The 23,662-nt window shown below is 24.2% G+C and overlaps 1 protein-coding gene across 9 annotated transcripts in view; it reads right to left on the bottom strand.

Moving 5' to 3' along the window:
* Positions 1 to 23,662, bottom strand: part of LOC111615968 (NGFI-A-binding protein 1-like) — a 296,726-nt gene that overhangs the window by 144,171 nt on the left and 128,893 nt on the right. For 8 of the 9 annotated variants that reach the window (XM_023357408.1, XM_023357405.1, XM_023357401.1 and 5 more), the window contains one exon: positions 20,511 to 20,612. In XM_023357408.1, coding sequence (XP_023213176.1) covers positions 20,511 to 20,607 — 97 coding nt within the window. In that variant the 5' untranslated portion in view covers positions 20,608 to 20,612. Of the gene's footprint in view, positions 1 to 20,510; positions 20,613 to 21,042; positions 21,576 to 23,662 lie in introns of those variants that run through there. The other variant, XM_023357403.1, reaches the window with a different exon arrangement.

The raw sequence follows: 23,662 nt of genomic DNA, 5'->3' as shown, positions 1-23,662 counted from the left end.
ACATTCACCATTTTATGTATTGAAACTTTTAATTTCGTTTATGTAAATGAGATCATTAAAGGTATGTTTCCATGTTTACAAATTATATGCATCATTCATTAGCATTGGCTGTCCCCTCCTTTTCAAAAGTAATTAAACTGACATTGCCTCCATTTTGGGCAATCAAAACTGCTACAATACACAAATAAATACTAATTAATTAACTTAATATCTCGTTACAATTAAAAAAACCATTATAAGAGAACACGAATTCAACATTAAATTACTACTTACTTTTAATTAATTAACTCCATGATTCCAAATAAACAATTTCCCTCCTCACCGTTGAAGACGCGTCTTCTACTCAAGTGATAAAGCGCACCCTGCTGGAAATAACCTTTTTTCTACAATTAAAAAAAAATACAGTATATTTATTTATACAGTATATTAGTTATTTATTAAAATATTTCTAAACTATAATTTAATATATACATTAGAGTAATAAACCTAAACAAATATCTTTATATATTTTAAAATTAATCAGTTTTTTTTTTTTTTTTTTTTTTTTTTTTCCACAAGACGTAACAGGTATCAATTTAACAGATGTAATGCCGGTCAGTTGACCGGTATTATATCTGCTAAATTGATGATGATTTGAATTCACGTGATTTCTTTTTTTTATTTTTATTCTAGGTGAGTAGGCTGAAACGAGTCATAGAAAGACAACCGGAGGTTCGTGATCGGAAGAAACTATACAGAATGTCATTAAGGTGGTAAACGAAGATTCTATACGGCCTGCTGCGAGATGTACGAATCTACCATTTCAACATTGCAAGAATGAATAAAGAAAGAAAAAGTTTTCAAACCATCCTTAGGCCGCCATACTGTGTTTAACCCTAACTAAGAAAAAGAAATAGCCGATCAAATCAAATGTTTGAATCAAATTTTCTATGGGTGCATATCACTGAAAGTCAGAAAAATGATTTATGAATATGCAATCCAAAACCAAATTAAAAGCATCTTCAGTCATAATCTTAAGATGGCAAGAAGAGATTGGCTAGAGGGATTTTTAAAGATGGAAAACTTATTAGATATAAACTTTAGAGATGGAAAACTTATTCTCCATCTGAAGGGACAAGCATGAATAGCATTTAATATGATAGAGGCCGATATATTCTATAAATTGGTAAAAGAACTAATGGAAAAGTACAAATTTCTCTCAAGAAATACAACGCTGATGAAATTGGATTCTCTACAGTTCAAGAATCACAAATGCTGGCAATGCCGGTCATTTTTTAATATTTTTAATTTTATTTTTTAATATTGTTATTATCCAAAGCGTTTATTTTCTGTGAAATATTATCGACTGATGATTATAGTTTCTATAGATTTAATTAAAATAAAGAATTATAATTTGTTTCATTTGGCTTTTTCCATAAGTATCTCCTATTACTCTTCCTTCCCTGTATAGTTAGGTTTACATTGTTTAGTATGTTTAGAATATGAATGAACAAAAACAAGATTTGTTTATTCAACGTTTTTGTCAAGTGTAAATTTATAATATTTATCTTTTGTATAACTTTAAAATGAAAAGATATAATTAAAGTCNTCAATATCAAATAAATCAAAGGTATATAAATTATTATTTTAATAAATTTAATCAATAATATATATACTTTATAAGTTTCAATTCATTTATATGGTCTTAAACTTATTTTTAGGACCAAAGAAAAAATTATAATGTCATTGAGGAAATATTTCTCAAATATATTACACAAGTGTCTTAAAATCTAAAATATCTCCTACAACTATAATAATCTTCAGTCCGGATTTCCTTAATAAAATAAATGTCTCCTTGTTATTGTAATAACAAGTAAACGTTCATGTTAATGCCTATAAATCATATTTATGATTTACGCAGCATATCTAAAAACAATAAACATTATGAACTAATTGTATTATAAAAAGGCGTTCCCTTTTTGTAACATTTTGTGTAACAATTACTTTTAATTTAAATTTAAAATCATTTTTATATTCAAAATTTTAAATGTTTACATTAAGAGGCATATTTACCTTACATACAGTGTTATATTAAGTAGATAAGTTATGTGTGTGTTATAGGTCTAACAAATATAAAAAATATTTATCATCAGAAGTTAGATAAACATTTAAATATTAAAAATTACTAACCTAACTGTATAAACAAGATGTAACATAAGCATTGAATATGAATATATTTAAAATGCTTATAAGACAGATATTCAATAATAATTAGAAACATGATATTAAATAGTGTAAGCTTATTACAACCTAATTTTATCATTTTTACTGAGATTTTCCTGTAAGAACTGATTAGTCCAAAACAACGTTTGCCTCGTCAAATACTTTTATTTCACAAAATGGTGTTAAAAAGCCGTAGAAGCGTTTAGAGATCATTTATCCACTCTTCAGTATGAAACTTTACATTGTCCCTATCAGATTCAACAAGACATTTGTGCAATAAAATAATCATAAAACCTTCCTCATATCAATCATCTTACTCAATTTTTAAAAACTTTGAATGTAAACATAAATATTTATTTTTTTACTACCTTTAAATAATTAAACTGATTAAAAATTTAATGCCGAGTAATTAAGTGTCACAACTCTGGTTCAGAATTGGCTACATTATTTTTTAATTTTTCATTAATACAGTATATACAAATTTTATCGAAAAATATTATTTATTAAACTTTAAAGCCGGAAGACCTAATGCTAAATTTTTATTATCGAATCATGTAGATTGATTAATAGTCATTTTTAAGAGGTAGGCTATAAACTTGTTCTTGTATGATTCAACACTTGCAAGTAAGCTACTTATTTTAATATTGTAAAGTAATCATAATTATACTTATTTATACTATCTTGAAAATTAATTCAATTTTCTAAGTTTTAAAGAAATATAGATATTATTTAAACAAGTTTAAAAGTAGTCAAATTTTATTAAATAGAAGAGAAGTGAGCAATTCCGATCAGCTGGCAATATCGGTCACCGTGATGTACGAAAAACTACTACACGTTTACGTTACGTTATTATGTGTGTGTGAGTCGTGAGAAGGTTCCTTACCTCACTGCAACTTGTTCGTTCAAGTAGCTGAACCAGTTTGAGAGAGAGAGAGAGAGAGAGAGAGAGAGAGAGAGAGAGANGTATATTTATTTATACAGTATATTAGTTATTTATTAAAATATTTCTAAACTATAATTTAATATATACATTAGAGTAATAAACCTAAACAAATATCTTTATATATTTTAAAATTAATCAGTTTTTTTTTTTTTTTTTTTTTTTTTTTTCCACAAGACGTAACAGGTATCAATTTAACAGATGTAATGCCGGTCAGTTGACCGGTATTATATCTGCTAAATTGATGATGATTTGAATTCACGTGATTTCTTTTTTTTATTTTTATTCTAGGTGAGTAGGCTGAAACGAGTCATAGAAAGACAACCGGAGGTTCGTGATCGGAAGAAACTATACAGAATGTCATTAAGGTGGTAAACGAAGATTCTATACGGCCTGCTGCGAGATGTACGAATCTACCATTTCAACATTGCAAGAATGAATAAAGAAAGAAAAAGTTTTCAAACCATCCTTAGGCCGCCATACTGTGTTTAACCCTAACTAAGAAAAAGAAATAGCCGATCAAATCAAATGTTTGAATCAAATTTTCTATGGGTGCATATCACTGAAAGTCAGAAAAATGATTTATGAATATGCAATCCAAAACCAAATTAAAAGCATCTTCAGTCATAATCTTAAGATGGCAAGAAGAGATTGGCTAGAGGGATTTTTAAAGATGGAAAACTTATTAGATATAAACTTTAGAGATGGAAAACTTATTCTCCATCTGAAGGGACAAGCATGAATAGCATTTAATATGATAGAGGCCGATATATTCTATAAATTGGTAAAAGAACTAATGGAAAAGTACAAATTTCTCTCAAGAAATACAACGCTGATGAAATTGGATTCTCTACAGTTCAAGAATCACAAATGCTGGCAATGCCGGTCATTTTTTAATATTTTTAATTTTATTTTTTAATATTGTTATTATCCAAAGCGTTTATTTTCTGTGAAATATTATCGACTGATGATTATAGTTTCTATAGATTTAATTAAAATAAAGAATTATAATTTGTTTCATTTGGCTTTTTCCATAAGTATCTCCTATTACTCTTCCTTCCCTGTATAGTTAGGTTTACATTGTTTAGTATGTTTAGAATATGAATGAACAAAAACAAGATTTGTTTATTCAACGTTTTTGTCAAGTGTAAATTTATAATATTTATCTTTTGTATAACTTTAAAATGAAAAGATATAATTAAAGTCAGCATATAATATTTTTTAGACAAAATAAAAATTTTAAATTTTAATTTTAAGAATAAATCTAAAAATTTAATTAAAACTTTTTATTAAAAACTATATAATAAAATTTACTTTAAAAAAAATTTAGGCAAAATTTAAAAAATTTCCGATTTAACATTTTGAATCTATACTTAAAAAAACGTATAAATATTTTTAATCTAATTAATATAATATAAATATTCAGCTTTCTATAGTAAATATTCTTTATATAATGAATTATTGAATCCATTTGTGAATATAAAATATTTCAAAAAGTCTGTAAGAGATATAAAAATAAATTATCTTCAATAAGTAAGTTATGTAACACATCTAATGATCTATCTCTTTGCACAATACATTGATAATTTAAAGATATTCTGATATAGGGAAAACAGTAAAATTGAATAAAAACCATTAATTTTGTTTTAACTTTGAGTAAAAAAATATATAATAATGTTGATTCAATTTAAGTTATAAACAAACGAGCGTAACTTTATAATAAAATATCGCTTTATTTCTTTCCTACTAGATTAATTCATGGGAAAAAATGACAAGAAAAAGAAAAAAGTGAGAAGTAACGAATTTATCTTTTCTATCCAAGGCCTAAGAAAGGCCTTGGAAATGTATTTTCTTGTATAAATTTTTATTTGTAAAATTCAAATTGACCTTATAAATTTATTGTCACTTGTAATATCAGAAATCCTTATTTAATTATTTCACGTATTTTATTATGTTATATTAAACAGATTAATTCAATTTGGAATATATTATAGTAAATGAAAACTGAACTAAAAAAGTGACTCATTTTTAACCTTTGAGTGACACCAAAGCATTTAACTACACTTTTATAATTTAATTATTTCATACATTTCTAGAAAAATATAGCCTACGTGTTAACATAGCCGAATTTACTATTTCATAATAAGTAAATAGCCGCTTTCTAGATACAAAAATCGGATTAAGATTATTATATAAATAGCATCTATTTTGCTATTATTGATTTTCTTAATAGAAAATAGGAAAATAGAATTTTATTGAATAACTTTAAAAATTTTTGTCAGACATCTTTAAAAAACAGATACAGTATGAAACTATAACAAAACTTTAGTCTTCCTTAAAGAAAGACATCAAGAATTATAGAGGAAAAATGTATTTTGTTATTATACAAACATTTGACATGATTAAAATTAACTGTTCCCAGGATAATGTTAAAAGTGTCGTCAGAGGATGAGTCTTGGTAGTTTAGATAGCGTATTCGGAACGTTATTGATGGATGTGGATTCAAATTCCACCCGGAGCCAAACGCATTTTTCTTTTCTGGGTCTTGGTCTCTTTTTCGGAGACATGTGGTTTATACTCTAGAGTTTAAACTAGGATATGATTTGTTTATTAATAATGTCAACTACTCATTGCTTGTTCTGTTTACGGACATTATTTGTTATCGCAGAAAATAAATAAAATTTAAGATCGAAATAAAGATACTTTAGACTAATAATTTATAAATATCAAACTATTAATTTACATTAAATGTCTACTTATAAAATAAAACAGATGTTTTTTTCCCGGTCAATGAGAATTTTTAATGAATAATCATTTTTTTAGAAACCTGCACGTTTCGGGTTTACAATTAAAATCTGTTTATTTATGCTACATGCTATAAATTTTATAGAAGATCGCTTATGATAATAAATCTATGACCACCTTTTTGGCTGCTGGGATTCGCTTTTATTTAGCAAACGTTTTCAACCTAGTCTAATAGACCACAATCTTTATTGGAACGTATCTTACCATTAAATATCGTTCCAAAAAGAATACAATAAAAAAAAAATAACAACGTTTAAATATTTGAATATGAAGCAAAAATAACTAAAAATTAATATCAATAACAAATAACAGTAAAATTTAAAAATTAATGAATAACAGTGAAATATAAAATAAATAACTCAAAAATATACAAAAATATATAGTAGAAATGAGACAATTATGATCTTCTAACAAACTTATTTTCTACCATGTATATATAGGCCTATACATGGTAATATACATATTATTTCATTGTATTCTATTTTGAAACGATATTTAACGGTAAGATATGTTCCAAGAAAGATTGTAGCCTGACGATGGCCTATTATACTAGGTTGAAAACGTTTGATAAATAAAAGCGAATCCAGCAGCCAAAAAGGCGTTCTTAGATTTATTTTGAATTCAGCTGAGGTTGATTTAGATTATTAAAGATCGTTTATGTTCATAAGAACTTTCTTAATTTATGAAAGCTTTGTTTTAACTCATAAGTTACTATAATTATATAAGCTAAAGTTAGCATATTAGTATTTAATAGCATCTTGAAGTTCAAATACTGAGATACTTTGACTTTCTAATGATAAACTTTTCATATAGCCTATACTCTAATTGAGAGCAAAAATAATAAATAAGTAATTATAAACAAAATTATAAAATTACTTGTTATTATTAGGTCTATTTACTTTTTGAGCCAAATATCAAAACGATGGATGATGAGACAGTTATCACATACTTCCACTCTATAAGTATTTGGTAGCAATGATTAACAATACTCCCCAGTGTTAATGATTAATGTAAATCTTAGATTTTCATTTAAACCGAACATCAGATTTTATAGCCTTATAGTAGATAATTATAAATTTTTATTTGTAAAATTCAAATTGACCTTATAAATTTATTGTCACTTGTAATATCAGAAATCCTTATTTAATTATTTCACGTATTTTATTATGTTATATTAAACAGATTAATTCAATTTGGAATATATTATAGTAAATGAAAACTGAACTAAAAAAGTGACTCATTTTTAACCTTTGAGTGACACCAAAGCATTTAACTACACTTTTATAATTTAATTATTTCATACATTTCTAGAAAAATATAGCCTACGTGTTAACATAGCCGAATTTACTATTTCATAATAAGTAAATAGCCGCTTTCTAGATACAAAAATCGGATTAAGATTATTATATAAATAGCATCTATTTTGCTATTATTGATTTTCTTAATAGAAAATAGGAAAATAGAATTTTATTGAATAACTTTAAAAATTTTTGTCAGACATCTTTAAAAAACAGATACAGTATGAAACTATAACAAAACTTTAGTCTTCCTTAAAGAAAGACATCAAGAATTATAGAGGAAAAATGTATTTTGTTATTATACAAACATTTGACATGATTAAAATTAACTGTTCCCAGGATAATGTTAAAAGTGTCGTCAGAGGATGAGTCTTGGTAGTTTAGATAGCGTATTCGGAACGTTATTGATGGATGTGGATTCAAATTCCACCCGGAGCCAAACGCATTTTTCTTTTCTGGGTCTTGGTCTCTTTTTCGGAGACATGTGGTTTATACTCTAGAGTTTAAACTAGGATATGATTTGTTTATTAATAATGTCAACTACTCATTGCTTGTTCTGTTTACGGACATTATTTGTTATCGCAGAAAATAAATAAAATTTAAGATCGAAATAAAGATACTTTAGACTAATAATTTATAAATATCAAACTATTAATTTACATTAAATGTCTACTTATAAAATAAAACAGATGTTTTTTTCCCGGTCAATGAGAATTTTTAATGAATAATCATTTTTTTAGAAACCTGCACGTTTCGGGTTTACAATTAAAATCTGTTTATTTATGCTACATGCTATAAATTTTATAGAAGATCGCTTATGATAATAAATCTATGACCACCTTTTTGGCTGCTGGGATTCGCTTTTATTTAGCAAACGTTTTCAACCTAGTCTAATAGACCACAATCTTTATTGGAACGTATCTTACCATTAAATATCGTTCCAAAAAGAATACAATAAAAAAAAAATAACAACGTTTAAATATTTGAATATGAAGCAAAAATAACTAAAAATTAATATCAATAACAAATAACAGTAAAATTTAAAAATTAATGAATAACAGTGAAATATAAAATAAATAACTCAAAAATATACAAAAATATATAGTAGAAATGAGACAATTATGATCTTCTAACAAACTTATTTTCTACCATGTATATATAGGCCTATACATGGTAATATACATATTATTTCATTGTATTCTATTTTGAAACGATATTTAACGGTAAGATATGTTCCAAGAAAGATTGTAGCCTGACGATGGCCTATTATACTAGGTTGAAAACGTTTGATAAATAAAAGCGAATCCAGCAGCCAAAAAGGCGTTCTTAGATTTATTTTGAATTCAGCTGAGGTTGATTTAGATTATTAAAGATCGTTTATGTTCATAAGAACTTTCTTAATTTATGAAAGCTTTGTTTTAACTCATAAGTTACTATAATTATATAAGCTAAAGTTAGCATATTAGTATTTAATAGCATCTTGAAGTTCAAATACTGAGATACTTTGACTTTCTAATGATAAACTTTTCATATAGCCTATACTCTAATTGAGAGCAAAAATAATAAATAAGTAATTATAAACAAAATTATAAAATTACTTGTTATTATTAGGTCTATTTACTTTTTGAGCCAAATATCAAAACGATGGATGATGAGACAGTTATCACATACTTCCACTCTATAAGTATTTGGTAGCAATGATTAACAATACTCCCCAGTGTTAATGATTAATGTAAATCTTAGATTTTCATTTAAACCGAACATCAGATTTTATAGCCTTATAGTAGATAATTATAAATTTTTATTTTATTTAAGAAATAAATTATTTTATTAAATAAAATCTTATTATTTTATAACAAATTTAAGTAAAAGAATTAGATTTTATATGTAGGTTAATTATGGTTCGTTATGAGTAAATTTAATAAGATGTATAATTTTTTAATGCGATCCTGTTTTTAATATCTCTTTATAATGTGATATGTTATTACTGTTTTTTAACTGTGACATTCATTATATCATAATATAGGTCGTGCCCAACTTCTTCACCCATTCTGTTCGGATCAAGCCTACGATGGACTGGCCAGCAAGGCCAAAATGATGTCCCAATTTGAACTAGTAAAGTAGGATGATTTGTAAATTAGAAATGGTTAGAATAAAGTGGTGAAATAAATAAACCAAATAATCTAAGTCAGTTATTTAAAAAAGTAATTTTAACAAATATATAAAAAAAGAATATAAAAGAAGATGAATTGTAACGAAGAAAGTTGCTGCATAATCTCTAAATGAACAACTGAACCTGTACAGTACATAAGAAATGAGAGTAAATGAAACGATTGTCATTTTAAAATTTCGTCTAACATTCTGTAACAAATAGAAAATAGTACTAATAATAAAGTAAATAAATAAAAATGAAAAATAAGAAATAAAGCATTCTTCTATAAGTGAAAAGAGCAGCAAAATTTATTGACATCTCACATTAATTAAAAATGTTTAAAATATAATTTGTTCAGATCCAAAAGCATTTAAATTCGAAAAATAATTGAATTGTCAAAAAGATTAATATAGACGTTAGCAAAGAATGGTATAAAGAATTAACCTGTTTGAGAACATATAGAAAGAGAAAGGAGTATCTGTTTCAAAGAAAAATAAATCAAGTGCTTGCTCAAGACATCATAGCTTAAGGAGATTTCAAATAAAAATATGTAACTGTATTTTAAATTCCGTTCATAAATAAATATTCAAAATTTATAAACAAACTTGAATAAAAAATTCAAAGATAGAAATTAGTTGACACTTAAGACCGCCAAATATGTTAACACGATACCGATTGTCAGATCATTTATCATTTTGGTACAAAAAAGCCCCAAGTCATATTTAAAAAATATTAATCAAAATAGTTTGATGAATTAAATAAGCCATATTATCATTATTTATGAAACGATCACCGTCGATTGGAGTTTCGCACAATAAGCAAGCACTTCTATCTTTACGAAGGAATCTCTGAATCCGATCTAGATCCACCTAATTTTTCAAAGGTAATACGGGTCGCGGTTTCGTTTCCATTTCCATTCTTTACTTATGTAGTCTAAAATTTGCTTTTTTACGAGCGCCTTATCCACTGCAGGATCAGGACCCGCCTGTAAAAGGCAAAATTGAGGTCGGTCATACTATCCTTTGTGTACAGTAGCTTCGAGACAAAAATTTAATTTAATCTTCATGAAAAAATAATTAATAATGATGTAAATTAGATAAACATAATATGAAAATCAAACAGCCTAAAGTTATTAAAATTATATAGACAGAAATTTACTAATTCAAAAGATTAAATATCTAAATAAAAATCAAATATACGGTTTAATAACCCTATATTTTAGAAATTTTAAATAAGTTATTGTTTGTTACTTTATTTAATAATTCTAAAATGTTTTAAAATTTTCTAATTAGAACTTTAAATTACAATATTTCTGAACAAAAAATATGTAAGATCGAGGCCTTATCTGTATCACAAAAACGATTATATTTTCTCCAAATCAACTGAATAACATTTGAAATTCCTAATATCTTCCTTAAAAATGACTTTCAAACATTTAAAATCGATGTTTTTTGAAGATATGTCAACATTTTATAATATTTAATTATTAATTAGAACCCAAAATAAGTTTATATAATTGAATGTTAACATTCACAAATTGGAAAACTCATATTTGCATTAAATTTCTTCTCACTATGTACTTTTTTACGGTTGCATTTGGATATTATATGGGCCTAACTAACAAAAGTGATACATAGTATCGTCGTTGTAGGCTTAGCAACACGTCTATAAATATTACTTTCAGGACGCTTAAATTCCCATTATATAATTCTTTATCAATTAAATTATTAGTAAATAGATTTATGCATTTACAAATAGGCTTTATATTCTTATTTCTGAAAGGCTGACTAAAATTTCAAGGCGGATCGTTTGAACGAGTGTGAGAGAATAAGATGCTTAAAACATGCGAATCATATTGCTTAGATTATGATCCTAACATGATCATTTAATTTATAATAAATATTTAACCGTCAGTTATGCTTGGATCTGAAAAGTAAACGAATTTTAAAAATCAGTTAGACCTATTATGTTTATGCTGAAATCCAAATTATGAATTAATGTAAAATGTAGACTTCATTTTAGAAAATCGGTTTAAGAGGTTTTAATGAAGAAATAGGGCCATTGGAAAAAGTATAAATCATTTAGTTTTTATTTAGTAAGACAACTTTAATACAATATTTTGTAAAAAAATAAAAAAAATATTAATATTATTTTATACGATTTTTAGCGATTGTATGCAAACTAGACATTTTTTAGGATAAAGACGTTATCAGAGAATTTCTGTGAAGGTTGTGAGCTAATGTCATTTATACAAATATTGTTTAATTTGTAACTGATTGAAATATCAGCGTTAGTTTTACAAGTATGATACTATATCATTAACAGCAAAAATATCTAATTACATTGGTCATACACAATCGTATAAAAGAAAATAGCTAGAAGACAATCGATTTTAAAACCATTATTATAAACGAATAATAATTTTTAAGCAAAATGAAATAAACATTTTCAAGTACTTGTATACTGATTTGATAGACAAATAATTAATGACAATTTTAATGTAGGCCTAGAAATAATTTAATTATTTAATAAAATTATAGGTGGAAATAATCATTCCAAAACTTTAAAAAATTGTTATCTTAAAGAAGTAATTTTAACTATAATTTTTTACAGGAGCTTCCTAATGAATAAATAAAGTCATTTTGTTTATACGATTTTTTAAAATTATACTTCATATCTGAAAAGATATTGGGTTTATTATTTCCTAAAGCTGTAGTCCACTGTAAATTATACAACCGGTCTCATTTCCATCAATATTAATGAACTTGGCCCATATTAAACTCACCAGTATACACGAAAGATAGGGAATAAAGTCCCAATCCAAATTTTCTATGAAAAAGCACAAGGATTAAATTCGAACCGTCATCCCTCATGAAAAAAAAATTATTCTGGCGAGTAACTGATTATCTGAGAAAATATTTGAAAAATACTGATAAATTTGAAACGCATGAACTCGTATTATAGAAATAATCTATTCCAGATTACATAATAAATTTGTATATATTTAGGCAATATACATTGAATGTATTTGAATACTTCAACATTTATATCATTTTGAATAAATAATCTTTTCTAATGAAAAATCAGTTTTTATAAACGTTTGGGAATAAAGCAAAAATTTAAAATAAATCGTATGATTTCTAATATATTAAAATATGAATAAATAATACAGAGATAAAAATTTTCCAAATTTAAAATTTATTATTGATTTATGATATGTTAAAATGAAAGACTGACAAATTTATAAAATGTTTGAATGTGTCTGAGTATTCTTAAAGAATTTTGTTCTGTACTTAATTCTCAAACATAAAATTTGCTTTTTTGCATACTTTATGAATAGTTTCTAAGTTTATTTCAAGACTGTATACAATATAAATCAATAAAGTCTGCATGATACCTTTTATAAATCTATTTTGAGTTTTTAATATGATATTTATTACACGTAGATATTCATCTCATGTTTCTAATAATATTTGTACAGTACAGTACATTACTTGATGTAAAAATGAATTTTCAAATGACTAAATATATTAGTTATGTAATTTAATAAATATAAATACTTTTAAATAACAATACAATTTACTTCTTTAAATTTAAACTGATAATTTTTTTATATATAATTTTATGTAAATTGAGAATTAAAAAATCAGTTTTTACTTTAAAAGCCAATTTCCGATTATTAAGTATGACTATATTTTCTAATTCAGTTTGATAAACTTGAAATATATAAATCATACTTTCGTAATTGAAAATTTTAAATAAATGTAGTTCTTTAGAAAATAAAAAGAAATTTAAAAGTATTATACATTTTGTAAGCAATTTTTCAGTTTATTCTTATGATTGAAGTTGTCTATGTGAAGCATTCTAATATATATTATATATCTTGCTGCTTTGATTTTGATAATTAATTTTAGTTTCAAAAAATCTTATCGTATCCAAAAGTTCATATTTCTGAGATAAAATTACGGTTTCATAGCGTATAACCCAAAGCTTAGTAAGCTTATAAAGTGGAAGCGGCATGCAATTTCGAAATGGAAATACGGACTATCAAAGTAGACATTAAATTTAAAAAAATTATATATTTAAATTTTAATATAATATAAACAAAATTTTATAATAACTTTAATAAATAATGTCTGTTTTACTAATAATTTTGATAAATAAATGGCATAATTAAAAATTAGAACACAATGCTGTGAATAAATTATTATGTATAAAATACGCAATATATTTCTTACTTAGAAATTGAAAATGCAAAGAATTAAAATACGTTGTAATTTTTAAAAAATCTGTAAAACGAATATAAAATTATTTTAGTTAGCTAATAATATAATATACCTTACTTAAGTTATCAATTTAATGTTAATATTTTTAAATTATAATCAACTAAAACCCAGCATAAAATATGATTAAATCACAATTCATCTTTTAATAATATTTAGATAAATATATTAGCCATAAAGTCTCGTTTAGAATTCAAATATATATTTAAATTTAATTTTTAATTACTTCGGAACGTATATACAAAGGCAATAATCTATAGCCTACTTTTAATACGTATATATATAGGCCTATATAAGTTATAAAAATGTATATTTTATTAAATAAAATTATATATTATTTTATAGATTTGTACAGAATATATAATTTTCCCTTCCAAAATATTAAATTAAAAAAATACCTTAAAATATTCTAACAAAAAACGAAAATGTTTTGTTTGTTTTCCACTACTGACTATTGTTATTGAAATTAAAATATTAATTATAAAAGCCAATATTGATTTTTTCGTTTAAAAGATCTAAAAATTAATATGAAAAACACAGTACATGATAAATAATTAGGCCCTCAAAAATTTAAGCATGTGATTATTTTATCTAATAAATATTGCATATAAAATCATTTTGCAAATTTTGCAGTGAGATCGGAAATTTAGCAGTTATTCGTCAAAATTCATTTTAAATTATGTTTTGAACAGTATATATTGTAAGATACTGTTAGAGTATTGGCTATTACAAATTTAATTTAGTTGGCCATAAATATCTTTACAATATATAATATTTTAAAGATTTATTTAACATTAATAACGAAATAAATGTTAATTTTGAATTAATTTATTATAACAATAGTTTATATTTATTTGATATCATTTTGATCTTATAAAAATGAATATTGTTTTATTTAAAAAAAACTTAATTTTCAATCATTTTTATTTTATTATATTAAAAGTTATAATTAATTATTACTTTAAATATTGTATTGATTACAACAAAATTTAAAAGCAAATCTATTATATGAAAAAATTCAATCATTGAAATTTCTATTAATGTTATTTAGTTAGTAATTGTTTATCATGCCTCTATAATATTCTCAAATTCTTTCAAGACAAGCTTAGTTACGATTAGTTAGCAATGAGTCAACTCTACAGACAAATGAGTCATGCAAGAGCGGTGCAGAAAGGGTTAACACATTTATGGCGGTTCGATAGGGGTCGCCAAGTTGCCTTCACAGCCAGACATGTTTTTTGTTACGTACCTTATGTCATATAGATAAACCAGACTATCCCGTTGTGTTGTCTAGACAGAAATGACATAAAGGATTTTATTATTATATGTATATATAGGTCTAATATAATTATTTATTAATTCTTTAAATGTAGTATCTTTTTACCTCTTAGTCATGTTTCTTTGTATACTTATTCTATATATTGTTGATTATTCTGACAAAAATTTATATTTTTGCAGAAGCTTTATTTTAGAGAAATGATACATTTATTTTCAATTTAACATTTTGTAATAGATAATGGAAGATTGCTATAAGGACATTTTTAAAGTTAAGTTAAATTCATCGTGTAACAGTGTAACATATTTGACCCTACCATGTGGAAATGAATATTTTCGCTGTAGCTTATATGTAGTAGCATTCTATTTAAAAAATTAAAATAAATATAAGATATTCTACTCCGTATATTTAATAGCTGTCTAATTTATTGCTATTAATTTGTTTTGGAAAAAATTTATAGATAATTTTAATATAAAACTAGGGTTGTTATACTTACATTTAACTTAATATTTATTTGTTTTTATCTTCACGACTAGGTGCATAGATAGACACAGGGCATTTCTACATCATCTTTATTCGGAATATCCTATAGACCTAAAGATGATGTAGAAATGTCCTGTCTCTATCTATGCACCTAGTCGTGAAGATAAAAACAGATAAAAGAAAACACGGTTTCAGAATACACAATTAATATGTATTATTTGATATATTATAATTATTGTACACATTTATTTTTTTAAACTTTGCTTTACAAACATAAATATTATGTTTGGGACTAATTTAAATTGAAGTCTTAACAATGTTCAATGAGGAACTGGCCCCCAAGAATACATGATGTTGATCATGTTTAAACTTTCGTAACTAACGTAGTACGTAAATACTGCATAAATCTAGTTTTCATAATAGAATATAACAAGTAATTACTTATATATTGCGAGTTTTTAAAACAAGTAATAAGAATAAATTATTTCAAATACATAAAGTTCTCTCCAATTATATCTAATATTTTTCAATTTTTAAGCTAGGGATTTCTTTATTGACTATAATTTCAATTATATTTAAATTCATAATAATTATTCTTGTATTTTATATGATGCGAATTTTATTATTTATTAATAAATATTGATTTTTTTGTTATATTTGAGTTAAAGTAGAATTTATCTTATATGAAACTGGGCGATCGAATATTATTTAAGGAGTAAGAAAAGCTCAATATTCTTGATTTTCCAAAATAATTTTAAACGCAATAATTTTATTATAAAAGTATAATATTATAATAATAGTTTTCATCAGATTAAGGTGACGAAACTTAAGATAAAAAAATCGAATCGACAAGATAGAACAGTAAAATGTAACAAGCTTGCTAACAGCTAGATTTCGTAGTTGTTGGCAGGTGACATTGTTCCCAGGGAGCCGAGAGAATCATTAACATAAGGGTCGGTTAATTGGTACGTAGACAGAATATCGGACTCTAGCAAAGAAAGCACTATTCATTTGGTTTATCCGGTATATGAAATCAGGAAGATCTCATATAATTCGGAAGATGAATTGCAAGTTATCTTCTATATAGCTAAATTTGCAATTATCCCTAATTTTCGAATAATTAATTCAATTTATAAACTGAACACTACTTTTTCAATAATAGGATCTTTTCTCGTTCGGAATGTCATCATTATTAAAATAAACACGTTACTTAAAAATTAATCTTTTTCACATACAGTATTAATTTTATAATATTCATGACTGATGCTATAGAATTTTTCATAGGGAAATAATAAGTAAATAAAACTGAAATAATCATTAATTGAAATTTGGCATAAAATCAAATACATAAGTTATAGACTATAATTAAAGTAATAAAACATTCTACTTTAAAAATTCAAAATATAGACTTTATAATAAAGTAAAATTTTCAAATTTTTCATACACGTGGTTTTGTCGCTCCCCAAATTATTTTATTTTTACTGTTACTAATTAATAATTTGTTAATGAAATCTATTACGTATTAAAATTAAAATAGAGGAAAGGATAGCACTGCATTTTATCTAATGACGACTAATTTATAGTTGATGCTATATGTCTTATTCGTGGACAATAGTGGCAGCCTACCAACGATCGATATTTTTGCTGTAGCTGGACAGTAATCGGTAAGCAAATAGCCAGCTAGCAATAAAATTCTGCTTTAGCGAAAAAGAAAGGACCGACATGCAAACTTCTATTCGTGAAGCCTGGCAAACAGACGATAGCGTGTTAAGCGATCGTTCGTCTGCCACCAAGCCAGACATTCAATGTCAATTGATGCACAAGGTATACGTCATGATACTGTATAATATTAGAATGCGAATTTCCGCATTCTAACATTACATCTGGACAATTTACACTTTGTCTTAGCAGAAATCTATCATAGTAAAATTAATAATTATCATAGTATATACATCATATTATATATACACTTAATTGATTTTATTATTACGATAGTAAAATAGGGCAAACTATAATCATATCATTAAATATTATTTTATGGTATTCTAAATCGGTATTTTAGAAATTTTATAATTTATAAAATAATCGAAAATTTTTAAAGGCCATACTGTAATCATTTAATGTGACATATATAAATTATATTAGTTCTATTGTAAACGTATTTTGTTAGAAATTGAAATCGATTATATGAGATAGTTTATATATAAATAATGTAGTAGCAGTTTTGTTTGTACAGACTAGATTATCGAAAATAACTAAAACAGTTTAAGCTAATAGTCTAATAATCAGTAGATATCAATGTGACCATATACTAAACATGTTTTTTTCTCTGAAAATACAGGGTGTCTATAAACGATTACCTTGATTACAATTCCTTGATTACAATTTGTTACAAAATTTTTATTAGTATTGATAGGTTAACAAAATTTTATCAAATTAAAAGTTTTTATCCATAATCATCATAAACGTGAAGAATTTGCTAACAGTACATTGAATAAAATTGATAAAGGTAATCAGTTTTTGCAGAACATTTGTTTTTCGGATGATGCTTCATTTCATATTAGTGGTGTAGTCAATAGATATAATGTGCGTATTTGGGCTCAAATTGTTTATGATACTGTGTATGAGACATTTTCGAACTGTTGGATAGGCAGGAATGGGATGATTTCGTGGTGCAAAGATTTCTAGACATATCCCACTAGATTTTTTGAAGGGTGTATTAAAAATTCGATGTACGGGATGGCTGTTGATATGGAAACATTACGAAAGCGGATTACAAGTGTAATCGAATACATCACGCCACAAACGTTTGAAAATGTATGGAAAGAGATTGAATACGGCTTGATATTCTAAGTGCCATAAGAGGTTGAACTTTATTAAAATCTTTATACATTTATCCATACATAAAAACTTTTAATATTAGAATATAATTAGGTAAAAGTTTATTAACTTATCAATATTAATAAAAATTTTGTAACAAATTGTAATCAGGGTAATAATTTAGGGACATCTGCATTATCAGTTCATTCGTCATGTGTAATATTAGTATAATGTAAAATGCATATATTTTTAAAGTAATAATATGCTGCTATGATTACAATTCTAATAAATTTTAGTCAATTCATAAGGTAATTGTAAATGCATTATATCAGTTATTTAATTACATTATATAAGTTCTAAACATAAGAATTAAAATTTAGACATTTAAACCGACTAACTTAATCGAAATTATATGAAGGAGGACATTTAAACTATTTCTAAACTTTTTTAAATAAAATAATAATCTTTAATAATAAAAAATATATATAATATACCATTTTATTATTGATTTTTATATTAGATTCGCTAAAAATACACTTAAATCCTTATAAACCAATATTGTAAGTGTGCAGTCTGCCAAAAAAAATCCGCTTCTTTGGTTATAGGTTATTTGGTTATGAATTGATTACAAAATATATTTGGAAAAATTGCAAAATAAACGTTTATATGTGATAAATTATAAATATGTATAATATATAGCTATAAGTATACATATACAACTTAAACTATATATTTTTAAGTTGTGTATATCATATTAAGATCTATGAAGTTCGAAATAATCCTCTAGCGGTTAAATTGATCTTTTTCATTTTTTTTAAGATTTTAAAGTCTTGAAAATTCTTGATTGGAATCGATTCCTCACAAAAACTCGTAAAATTTATCGTTAATAACAATACAAGTTAAAAATTTTTGATAGTTTAATAATTAATGTCAGATCTAATCATTATAAAAGAATATATAATATATTCTTCATTATCCTTAATTTTGACTTGAATTATGTTTTAGCAATAAAATATACATGTCTTATTTTCTAATTAATTCCAATTGGTCTATGCGTTTTAGAAACTCAGGAGATGTTTCAGCTAACCAGATTTTAATAAATCTGACAATTGAAAACACATCTATTTTCGTAGTTAGGGCACTTTGATATCAAAATACTTTCATTTAATGAAATATTATTGTATGTCGTAACAGACATCTAATTTATTTGATAGACTACTCAATTTAGAAATGTTCGACTTATATTTTATAATGAGATATATAACAAGTCAATCAAAGATTTTTATTCTAAATACAAATCACTTAAATTTGAAATTTAGAAGCCTTAAGCATAACAATTATATATGCTATTAATAACTTGATAGCAATTGTAAAATGTGCATCAATCAAATGTTCAAGTATTAACATTTTCTTAGTTTTTCAGATGTTATAAATGAAATAAAGTAAAATTATTCAGTCATATGATTTCTTCAATAATAATATTTTTAATATGAATAAGGTACAGTACGTCCTTTCGTTGAAAGATCACTAAGTTCATATGGTTTCTTGTTATTTTAAAAATTATTGTTTAATTATTGCTATATTCAAAATAGTTCAATAAATAACGAAATATTAAAAATTAACTTATTATTAAATATTCGTGCTATTACTTTAATAATTAAAATTCAAATACAGCTTACATAATTTACTTTCCTCTAACAATTACCCTAATTTTAGACTAAGCAATTAGGCTAGCATTCAGCATTTTAGCTTAATTCTAGTACCGTTAATAATATAATTGATTTTATAAAACGTAAAATTATGGAAAAAACTTATTCACTGCTCTGTATATATATATATATTTATTTATTTATTTATATTTTCAAATTACGGAAATTAACCATGAATCTATATACAGTACTGTACAGTACATATAATATATTAGACCATATTGCTGTCGCGTCATAGTATTTAACAGGAAACATATCAGACAGTTTCCTAGAATAGAATAACTAATATCCTTTTAAAATAGTTTTTAATCAATTAATAAACTCTTTATCGATTCTTTAAAATTTAATTTATCAAATTGCAGATTTTACAGTATAATTATGCTCTAAATAGAAAATATAGACCAAATTTTTATTTTAGATATTAATTTAGTTAGTAATTAAATTTAGATTTTTGTTTTGAAATAATTTATCTTTATAAATATTTAGAATTATATATATATATAAAGAATTAATATTATAAATGGAGAAAATCTATCAAATACCTTGGCAAATGAAAGTGTCATAATAAGACAGCAAGTTTGCTCTCTGTAAAACTCGATACAATTGAAGTTCAGATTCATTAGTCGGTTGAGTCGTCATTGCAACTGTAAATATAAAATAATAAGATATAACAAGAGTAAAAAACACCTATTAAAAATTAAAATTCAATTAATAATTTAAAATAAAATAATGCTTATAACTCGATTTTTAAGGAAAGTAATTTAATATGCGTTAGCAAATAATGCAGTTTAAGCTAATTTTGTTTTTTTTTTCTAACGATGTAATAGACCTTAAGAAGTATCTTATTTCTTGAATCATATAAATTCGTGGAATGAGTACGATAAATACAATATTTAAAAAACGTATGTTTATATTGATAATGAATTCACATAGTTAACATTTAAAAAAAATTATTCATTTTCGCTAATTAATGTAAATTTTCACTTTGAAAAATTAAAACTAGATAATTACAATAGTATAAAAATAAAAATATAATCAATAAATTAAAATACTGATAATAATTTCAAATTATACCAAAGTAAAACTTTTTGGAATATTCTGGCGAAAAATGCTGATTTAGAATACTGTTAATGTTATACATATTGAATTTCACGATGATGTATGGAAAATATCCACAGACATGTCATATCCTACGATTAAAAGTACAAAGTAGTGAATATAATACTAAAAACAATGATATCGGATATTTTAATGAAATTTATGATATTAATACTATGAAATAAGGTATGAATGCAAATTAAAGCAGTTTCCTTTAAATAACATCAGACGTTGTGTAGTCTATATATTTATCAGATAAAATTTCAATTTTTTTTAAACTGAAATTTACAGAATTTAAAATCTTATATTAATATCTTAGTCTTCATGGTGAAATAGTGTAATTGGATATTTTGTAGTCTGTCTTCTAAATTATAACTTATTTAAGAATAAAATCTATTATAACTGATTATGATCGAAATAAGATGAGGCATTCTTTATTTATTGATTTTAAACCTATGTGTCTCAATATCTAGTTTAATCGATACTTTTGTGATAATGTATATACATCATAATCTATAAAAATTAATTTAAAACATAAGCATTTTAATTAACTTTATTGATGATTAAACTTAATAACAAATATTAAAATTTATAACTCAATAGTAGTTTATAATGTATACATACACGCATAATTTTAAAGTTTATGCTTACAGGCACTTAATCGAAAGAATTTCACTTAAGCATAATTTTAGAGTATTATTTCTTTAAACAAATTTATAATATTAAAAACATATTATTATATAGTATTATGAGGTGTATTTCAAGAAAAAATTTACAGTATTTAAAATGTAGAGTAGATTTTCGTATGCCACTTTCAAGTTATAAAATAAATAGAATTTGCTATTATAATATCATCACGTAAAATTTTAAATTAGAATATAGGTTATATATACATATTTTAATTGTCTACTAAAGTATTTAAAGAAGCTGATTCGCAATTGTTACTTGCATACATAATAGATAAGCATATATAAACAATTGTAATAATAAACAAATAATAATATTTACAAAACGATAAAAAAAAAAATGAAACAGTTGCATTCGTTAACATATAAATATGATTAGTAAATGACAATTTTTAATTTTTCGCTGTATATTTTGAATAACTTTAATAAATTATTATTATTAGTTTGTTATATTAGTGTTAAACATACAGCTGAAGCCCTTTTTGTTATTATAAATATCAAAAACATTATATTTATGAATGAGAATTTATTTTAAGTTGTATTATAGTCCTTTAGCTTTGTCCAGAACTGTTGTAGAGTACGAAGACAGTAATCAATTATTTTTTATTACTTTAAATTATTTAAATTCTTTTTTATAAGCTAAGAATGCCAAAATTTGTTTAAGTTTTTATTGGAAAAAATGCACATATGCTAATAAATATTAATATTTTATTTAATATTTCAGCCAATAAATTCCAATCTAATTCTATTTTACCATTTTTATTATAGTTATCATTTATTATATCGTATGCTGTAGTATTATTGAGGTTTCTATGAACCTTATTCTTGCCCTTATCTCCTATTTGATTTTACATATAATAAATTTATGTTAATATAATAATCTCCGTATTTTATAAAAGAAATAAAATGAAGGAGAAAATTAACAAATGTAAGTACAACCCCATTTAATTAAAAGGATTATGAAGTTAAGCTGTTCTATATTATATTTGTTTAGAAATGATGCGAAAATTCGCGTATGATTTGTACGATAATCTTAGACGGTATCTTAAAGTTCATTAAAATATAGCATTTTAATGATCCTTAAATTATTTAAAATATAGTTATCCTACAAAAATTAGCCTATATAGAAAAATAAAAGTCATATTATATACTTATTTTCTGTTTCTCTCTGTTAAAATTCATGTTAAAAATTCGTATAAAATTCTGAAAAATGATTAACTGTAGATCATACTTTATTATAAAAGTTTTAAATCTTAAGTAAAGCTTAAAAGTTTTATTTATGAAATAATGGAATCATTTCGTAGAGCAATATAATGCTATTTTTCTGTTGATTATAATGTTTTACAAATATATTTATATATATTTTTAAAACATTATGATCAACAGAATAACATATACAGAGATAGAAAATAAAATCTATATATCTGTATAGATCAATATATATATACATATTTATTTATTTAATCAGAAATTATAGAAACTACAGTATTGAATTTAGTTTATTGCATTCTCATGTTTTATTCATAAGCTAGTATAGAATAGTTGAAAACAAATGAAAACATCAAAATCTTGTCTTTGTGTGTATTAAAATGGCCTTTATAAATTCAGTCTCTATACAATTTCAGTTTGTTTTCAATTAGGTAATAATTAACATCCTTACATATTAAAAATGTTGCTTTATTTCTGATTTCAATCCTATTTTATTATTTTATGTAATTCTTTTTCTAATAAAGGTTTATTATACAAAATTTATAATTAAAATAAACTTCAAAATATTCTTTAATTACCTAATAATTTTAATCTTATCTAAGTTTTTATTCTTAAAATACAACGTTACGAATTTTTTTATTTGTATTATGACTATGTAATCATACTACGATAATATAAATATGCAATGATTTTTTAAATAA

This window comes from Centruroides sculpturatus, unplaced genomic scaffold, assembly GCF_000671375.1.
Source record: "Centruroides sculpturatus isolate CEXI.00-Female unplaced genomic scaffold, Cexi_2.0 scaffold216, whole genome shotgun sequence".
Taxonomy (NCBI): Eukaryota; Metazoa; Arthropoda; class Arachnida; order Scorpiones; family Buthidae; genus Centruroides; species Centruroides sculpturatus.
This window is presented reverse-complemented; position numbering and strand designations above follow the sequence as displayed.